The 8476-nt window shown below is 46.7% G+C and overlaps 1 protein-coding gene across 1 annotated transcript in view; it reads right to left on the reverse strand.

The window, feature by feature from the left end:
- The window catches only part of itgb2 (integrin, beta 2), a gene marked incomplete in the record, with an annotated part of 13588 nt that overhangs the window by 503 nt on the left and 4609 nt on the right, over nucleotides 1–8476 (reverse strand). The window contains 15 exon segments of the mRNA XM_024286164.2: nucleotides 1–167; nucleotides 271–437; nucleotides 950–1161; nucleotides 1248–1488; nucleotides 2257–2489; nucleotides 2760–2953; nucleotides 3196–3333; nucleotides 3412–3501; nucleotides 3593–3688; nucleotides 3934–4092; nucleotides 5314–5555; nucleotides 6591–6761; nucleotides 6996–7197; nucleotides 7295–7392; nucleotides 7533–7584. Coding sequence (XP_024141932.1) covers nucleotides 102–167; nucleotides 271–437; nucleotides 950–1161; nucleotides 1248–1488; nucleotides 2257–2489; nucleotides 2760–2953; nucleotides 3196–3333; nucleotides 3412–3501; nucleotides 3593–3688; nucleotides 3934–4092; nucleotides 5314–5555; nucleotides 6591–6761; nucleotides 6996–7197; nucleotides 7295–7392; nucleotides 7533–7581 — 2358 coding nt within the window.

Genomic DNA, 8476 nt, shown 5'->3' on the forward strand with positions numbered 1-8476 from the left:
CCCCCCCAGAGCTGTAGTCCGATAAAATGGTGAGCTGAGAAGAGTTGGAGGAAACAATCAGCTGCTGCAAGCAAATTCGCTGGGGGGTCCGGTTGCTATCTTCACTCTCCAGTGAAGGTGGGGTTGGCCACGGTGGTGGTGGCTCCCTGGAAGAGCGGGTTGTCAGCCTGCAAATGAGATCTCAGTCAGACACATGGAAGATCCCTGACCCGTTTGCGTCTCTGAGAAGACTACGTTCTGTCCTGTCCAAAGGGATGCACAGTCTCTCACCTTTGCCCATTTGGATTTCTTCTGTTCGTTTTCAAATTTCCGGAACTCTTTCAAGTCCTGCAAGTGGATGAGGAGCTTGATGAGCATCAGCACCAGGAGGCCGATGAGGGCCACCCCAGCGAGGGAGCCTCCAATGATGGCAATGACGTTGGGGGGCTCTGGGCAGTCTGGAATGACAGTTTTCCCATCAAAAACAGCATTACACTGAACACGATTATGTTTAAAACTGCAATGACTGTGGACTCCAGAACAACCAGAAGACCAACACCAACAGAGGACCAACACCAGCAGAAGACCAACACCAGCAGGAGACATGGCACCAAACCATCACTGACTGTGGAAACTTCTCAATGACCTCTGTACTCCTTCACTCTTCCTCTGGACTCTGATTTCCACATAAAGTTCAGATTTATTTTAGTTCTTTGGACCACCAAGCAACAGTCCAATTCTGTCTTGATGCTCTGATCCAGCATCAGGTGCAAAAAAGACTGAACTAATAGCATTGAGTGGTTTGGGCCTGAACAGTCAGTGCACTTCTTGTTGAAAAGGCAGTTCTGTCCAGAGGAGATACATTTGAAGCATCTTTAGCTGCATGTTGAGATGAGAGCAGCATCACATCAGTTTCATGACTCTTCTGTCATTTTGGATCTTCCTGCTAGTCGTCTCATGTGTGACCAACCTCTTTCCCTCAGGATCTCAGCCTTGTATCTGTCCACTCCGAACAGCTCCTGCAGCCTGAACTTGACCCAGCATCCCTCGCTGTCCTTCTGCTGGCACTGCTTCCCGGACATGTTGAAGGACTCCACCAGCTGATGAGAAAGGCCTCTGCAGTTCTCATTGCAGTTCTTTTCCAAGACACCAGAATTAAATCCAAGACACTCGACGCAGTTCCTGCAAACAAGACCAGACCCTTTCAGCTGAGAGTCATTGATGGGTAACAGAGCGGTACCAGCAGCCATTGATAAGGGACTCCTTACATTTGGGTCTGGCATGGATCTGAGCATCCGAGGCACTTCTCACAGAAGGGAACCTGATATCCTTCGTTGCAATTGCATGTACCACAGATACAGACTCCTCTGCCGTAGCACACATGGTTCTTCTCCCACAGAAGGGCCACCCCGGCGGGACGGCAGTCCTCGTTGGACTCTTTGCACTGACAGGCAGAGCCCTGGTAACCTTTTTCACATTCACATTTTCCACATTTGCAATCTCCGTGTCCTAAAAGGAGCAGAGAGTGAATGTGAGTTCTGAGATGCCTCTTTGGCAGAAACACCATCCTGCTTAGCAGGATGACACCATGTTGTAGGCTGCGTTCACACCGAACCCAATTCACACATCAAAGTCAAGTCGGCCAGCTCTCGTTCGCCATGCAACAAATTCGCTGCTCTCCTCCGGTCCAAAAATGTGTTCATAAGTGTGTGGGAGGAACTACCGCCGGATGTGTTCAGCCTTATCGCTACATGTCTGTGTGTCTCTCGTTTACAAAACATGAAAGACTCTGAGGATGTTAAGAGATCGGAATTAGCTCTACAAACGCATCGGTAATCAGATCGCATGGCTGGGTTCATGAGATCGTTCAGAGATTCTCCAGGTGTACTTCTGCAGCAGGAGCTGGCTCTGACTGATGGCCGCTTCCACAATGTTAACCCAAGAAGGGAAAATGCAAGAACACAGGAAACAAAAGAAACAAGCTCCGAACATGGGATGAAATCATGTTATCTGGAAATGTCTAGACATCTCTCTGTCAAGTTCAACCATTTTCATTGCTGAAAACAAAAAAGAAACCAAACAACAGTTTTCTCCTGTCTTCTGCTTTTGCATAGAAGTGGAATCAAACAGTTAAAACATGTACAGATCACAGTCCTTCCAGGTTGAAGCAAACTGTTTTTGCACAAACATGTTGCTGCAATCTAAAATGCATAGAAATATTTATGCTCGCATTGTGCTGTTGGAAAAGAAACCGTTGTCATGTGGATGCGACTCTACCTGAGCATTCTTTGTTGTTGAACTTGGGGCACTGCTCATCTACACACTGGCAGAATTCACCGTAGTAACTTTTACCGCTCTCTGTTGTGTGGCAGCTGCAGCGGCCACATTCACAGTCTCCCCGACCCTCACACTCGGTGCCGTTGTCTTTTTGACATTGTTGTTTCAGAGTCTCTTTGTCTTTATCCCCAATGGCACAGCTGCAGAACTGACCTACGAAACCATTATTGCATCTGATGGGGAAGAAGATGAATGGATTACTAAAGCTCTGTGTGAATACGTTTTATCTTTAACTGAAGATTAAGAAAAACACACCCATATAAAAAGGGAGTGACAGACAGGTTATTTGGAGAAACAAACATCTGAATGCAGCTAATAAAGACAGCACTATGCTAAACCTGTGTCCTCAGATGCGAGACAGAAAATTCTCCTCCAAATAAAGTTCTCCTGGTTAGTTAAATGTCATATTGAAAGAGAAGCTACTAAGGATTCTGTGTCCAGACCTGCAAATGCCACAGGACACGGTGCCGTTCCAGTTGCAGTGTTCGTGGTTTATGTTGGTGTCGTCCTGGCAGTTGCAGTCACAGGTTGTGGATAAGGACACCGTCAGAGTATCTCTGATGCCCAGGAGTTTGATGTTGAAGGATTTCTCCTCCTTCATGCACGAGTCTGCCGTCACGGTGATGTTAAAGGAGATCTGAAAAAGGGTTCAGGGAGGGAGGGAGGGAGGCAGATATTGTAACCCTGAGAACCAGGTGACCCTCATTTGTTCAAAAGTTAGAGGACTTAGTTCACCTGTACATTCTGAACAAGACTCCTTCTGTGTATTGAAGTGGCAGCATGTTTGATTGTTCTCATGTATTATATTTTACATTCCATCAGAGTTTCCAGAATCAAAGTCACATTAACTTTTCTGTGAAGAACTTGGGACCCACTGACCTCTTCTCCTTCTCCCACACGGTCGCACACACCCTGACTGGCACTCTCTCCTTCTCCATGTTTGCACACAGGCTTGTAGAGGATCTGCACATCTTCAGGAAGACTGGAGTGGGCCAGCGTTATCTTGGACGTCAGCCTCTGCAGTGGTTATACATTCGTAGGGGGTGAGATGTGAAAAAACCTGCAAACAAACAGCTGTATGAATGAACAACCTACCTTATAAGCATTTTCAATCAGCTGAACCACATTTCGTGAGTCTTCTGACAGAACTCCAACCTCTGACTTTGGAATCAGTTTGGAGAGTTCCTGGAAGAAACAAAGAATGAAGAATCTGTCTGATCTAACTGCTCAGAAAGGAAGACAACTAGAAAAAGCTTCAGCAGTTCATGTGACCTACTTTGAAGACAGTCTCCATGTTCTGTGTCACAGCAAAGATTGGCTGAATGTTGTTCTTCTCCAGCTGCCTGGCCAACTGCCCCACAGAGGGATAGTCCTGAAAACATCAGACATGAAAGTCAGCCTAATCTCTAAATGGTTCCTCAGCTCTTGAGGAAGACGAGTTGGGAACAGGACAAAGACCAGCCTGTCCACCCCCTTTGTCCTGGTTTACCCCACCAGACTCTTTGTAGCTCCCAGCCGGAGCCAACTCCTGAGCCGTCTGAGGAGGTGCTGCTTCCCCATCACTGTGTGCATAGACCTGCCTCCTCACTGCTCAGTGCACAAACATCAGACACGCACCATGTCGTTGCTCTTGATGTACAGGTTGTTCTGCATGTGGCAGCCCTCGTCGTTGGGCTCCAAAATACCAGCTAACTTTCCATCTCCAGCCATGTGGAAGCCAGCATCTGTAGCCAGGACGATTAAGCGCGTGCTGCTGTTCCTCCAGCCGATGACGTCCTGAAACATTTAAAGATCGAAATGAAACTCAGATTCTTGATGAAACTCTTTGTGACCTTTAGTCACATCTCCCAAGAAAATCTGATATTCTTACAGACCCTTAAAGATAGATGTTAGATTGTGATCATTTGAAACAACAGCCCCTCCCTGAAGCCCCATCATAAGGAAATGGAGGTCTTAATGTGTCCAGAGCCGTCCTGTTGGAGGCAGTTGCTCTTGGTGGAGCTTCCCAGGTCAACACAGAGGGCTAAAGCTTCATGGGAACATACAGCAGGGAACCAGCTGTCTGCGCCCGCTCTAGGGTCACTGGGGGCCTACGGTGCAGGGCCCACTTCCTGGAGGTTTATCTATGGGGTCTAGTCAGGTTAGTTGTAGGTAGACTCACTGGGACTCACAGCTTGAGCTCTGATCCCAATCTCTACCACTGCTCTTCATGTAGCCCCCAGTTTTGGTGGCTTACCTGGATCCTGGTCATCATTTGTGCACACATACACGTCAATTCAGAGCAGAAATGGTAAAATGGTAAATGGCGTGTGCTTGTATAGCGCTTTCTACCCTCCTTCGAGGGCACAAAGCGCTTCACAGTCACAGACTCATTCACCCATTCACACACATATTCACCAACCACCCACCAGTGAATTCGGGTTTCAGTGTCTTGCCCAAGGACACTTTGACACATGGGCGGTCAAGGCGGGAGTCAAACCCGCTCGCTTTCGATAAGGAGTCGACCGCCATACCGCTGCACCACGGCCACCAGAAAGGCTTTTTGGATTTGTATAGGATCCTTCAAGAGTTCTCCTCCTGAGAACTCAACAGTTTACAGAAGGACTTTAAAGAGCAACCTCTTTATTAAGACTGTTTCTCAGTCAGAGAAAGGTGGAATCCATTTGGATTATAAAAGGCCCAGTTCCTCAGATGAGTGAGGTATTTTTATTTTATAATGGAGAGGAGGGAAAAGCTTGTTACTGGCCATCAAATCACTACAGTTTCCACTGTAAGTGAATATTTTATCATTATTCTGGGGTGAGAAGACAGTTGAGGCTGCATGGGTGGATGTGAAACCAAATGAACCCCGAAATACTTGACATTGAGTGTGTGTCTCAAAAATCTCTATTGAACCTTCTGGACACAGGAGTGTCTCAGTCTTCAAGCAAAAGCATCTGTATTGCACTGACATCTCCTTTGATGTTCCTGATACTGTGAGTCATGTGGAGGTCTTACCTTACACACAGCAGCCTGCATCATAGCATCCAGACTCCCCTCTGGAGAGTCCAAGTTCCCAGAGATCTTCTGCCCAGAAACCTCAGTCCTGAACCTCTCCTTGCTGTTTGTCAGACTCAGGACGTGTCTGTAGCCGAAGGCAGCCTGACACTCCTCTGTTTTACTCTCACAGGGTCTCTCCAGCTTCTCCTTGTTGGTGTTGGTGTAAGGAAGAACCGTCTTATCCACAAAGGCACCAAACCCTGTAATTATAGGACATGACATGAATCTAAAAGGGGAAAGACTTAAAAAAGAAAGACAGTTAATATTATGTCTACTTGTCATCTATCTGGAAATAAGTTCTGCTTTTTTCCTGCTTCCTCATCTTCTCTGTTTTTGCTAAAGATGACAGTGTGATGGGAGAAGCCTATGTGATGAAATCTGGGTTTGAGCTCTAGAAGTTGAGTCATGCCACATGGACTTAAATCTTCTTTCTTGAAATGTTTCACCACTCCTCCAAGTGTCTTCGTCAGTCTGAGTGGGTCTGGGTTCAAGTCCCACTTCTATCCTCCAGGTGAGACACCCACATTTATGCAGTGAATGTCTCAAGAAGGGAAGAAATTAGAGAAACCAAATTGAAGTGCCCTTCTCTTGAAACCCTCATGCCCCCATCACAGGGTCTTTAGGAGGGGTCATGCTGGATTAGTCTTGGGACTAATGAGAGGCCAGCATGGTATACATGTGAGGACTGGTGTCAGGTCTCCTCCTCTGTTGCAGTAAGGGTAGTTGATATGGACGTGTTGCTTCCTGGACTCTTCTTTCAGTCCACTGCACTGGACTGCTTAAACTCTGTTTTCTTTGGGGAGAACCAGCTTCTGCTAGAGTGTGATGGTTGGTTTGGAATGGGCTTGTCTTAGATGTTTTTATCAGTCACTAACTATGCATAGTCAGTGACTGATAAAAATGAAATTGTCATTCCATTCATGTATGGAATGACAGTGTTCTTGTTTCTGTCAGGAGCCTTCCTCTGTATTCCTCCTGCTGTGAGATGGTGTCTTGTTGAAGGTCCATTTGGGATACTGACACTTTCTATCTTCTGTTGAGGTGGGGATTTGTTTTGCTCTGTGGTTCCAGAGTTTTGATTACTGTCACTCTAAGTTTGTGTTGCGAGTCAAACAAAAGGCATCGATCCATGTCTTTAGATTTCCATTTGGAGAATGCCTTATTTGGCTCTATGTTAAGACTTCTGAATAAACCCATAAATGCAGCAGAACCGATTCAGACTGTGGTCTTCTTACCTATCTGAGCATCTCTTGTGATTTTATTCAGAGCTTCAAAAAGGTCTTCTCCCAGCCCTTTCACTTTCTCCAGATCGTCTTTCATGGAGTAAGAAAGGTCCATCAGGTAGTACAGATCCACCGGATAACCTTCAGCTCTCTTGAAGGAAACCTGGAATGTTTTTGGAAGTCCTGGAAGCACAGAGAACCAAAAAGAATCTGAACCAGCCACACTATCACACCCGTCTAGACTTAGAACATGAACCATGAACAGAACCGATCCCCCACTGACAGGACCTTCTCTCTGTCACTAACAAAGGATTTTGGATCTCCTTCCAAACAGAAACAGAGATCCATCAGTCCTAAGATTCTGCTGCGGGACAGAAACACAACAATAGTCCTTCAACATTCACAAACTCCACTAACCGGGCCGCAACTTCAGGCTGATCTTCTGTGGACTCAGCTGGACAGGTTCTCCACCCCCAGATGAAGAAGACAGTGGTAAATTCTCACTGACGGTCATATTGTTCCCTGGAGAGAGGATGTGTTCCTCCATGCAGCCTTTTTCTTTCAGCTGCGCTCTGGTGTCACAGCGGATGGTTTCCTGCTTCCCTCCACGAGTGAAGTTCTACAGGACAGAAGCAAAACCAGGAGAGAGTTCTGATCCCGAAGCAGACACCTGACTGCAGGTAGACGTGTGGAGGTCACAGGTGTTGGTTTCTCACCAGCTGCTGGCACCACGAGCAGTACGGTCCAGCTTTGATGCAGTCAGAGCACGAGTTCACCACCGACTTCAAGCAGACTTCCTTCTGCTGACCCAACCCTGCAGAGAACAGCAGAGATCAGGAGGATCCGGATCTCCGTCTGCAGACAGCTGCTGCTGTTCTCTGAACTTCTGCATCAGAGCAGGTTTCTTCTCCTCAACCTGGAAAGCTTTGACCGTCCTGGGAGGGTGAAACTTACCGTTTTCAGCCAACAGCAGGAGCAGCAGGAGAGCTAAAGCCTGATCCATGACCTGCTGACAGAAAGCAAACCTGCGTCTTTCTTCAGTGAATTTTTGGAATTCTGTAGCAGATAGTCATCTACATCAGCCGGCAGCAGAATTCTGAGGAGCCATAGCCGAATCCCTGCTAACTTCTCTGGAGCATTTGATGCTTTCACGTGGAACAGCGGCATGGACCGACTGTCAGCTCAGATCCAAGAAAACTGTGTTTGGTGCATGAAGGAGAAGGTTTGGAGATTCAAAGGACAAAGTTTACATTTCTCAAACCAAAAGTGTAGGGATGATTTCTGTGCTTCATCACAATCTTTATGATGGCAGTTAAAACGTTAATCTGCTGCTCCTTCAACACCTGAACACATTCACACCTTCCTCCCTTAAACTGTTAGGGTGAATTTTCCTCTGAAAGTTAGAGAGAAACCTTGAAGTGTTCAGAGGCTTCAGGAGCTTCAGGATGCTGAGGGTTGTCTCACACCTTCACCACTGCAGATCTGTCCTGTGGGTTCTCTTCCTCGTTCATTTCTGCATGTCATTGTTGAGTCAGTAACTTGTCTTCTGTCTTTGCTGCTTTGCTAATCCTTTGTGCTTTCATAGCCGTGTTTACATTAAAGCTTTTTTTATTTTCTCTGGTGTCTGTGGCAGACATAAAATCCTTTTTACCTTTGCTATGAGAGGATCACACATCAATGTAAGGGTCGGGTCATCTGGACCCCATAGATGGAACAAGGTTAACGTGTGTCTTTTATTGACTTTGGTGCTTTTTATCCTTCTCTTGCTCTCATTAATGTTTAACACGAACACAGAAGGCTACTGCTGATGAGAGGATGACTGTGGATGTGAGTCGTGTGTGTGGGGGTGTGTGTGGGGGTGTGGGCGGGGCTCACACACTGCGCTGCTTGTTACGCCA

This window comes from Oryzias melastigma, linkage group LG21 (assembly GCF_002922805.2).
Source record: "Oryzias melastigma strain HK-1 linkage group LG21, ASM292280v2, whole genome shotgun sequence".
NCBI lineage: Eukaryota > Metazoa > Chordata > Actinopteri > Beloniformes > Adrianichthyidae > Oryzias > Oryzias melastigma.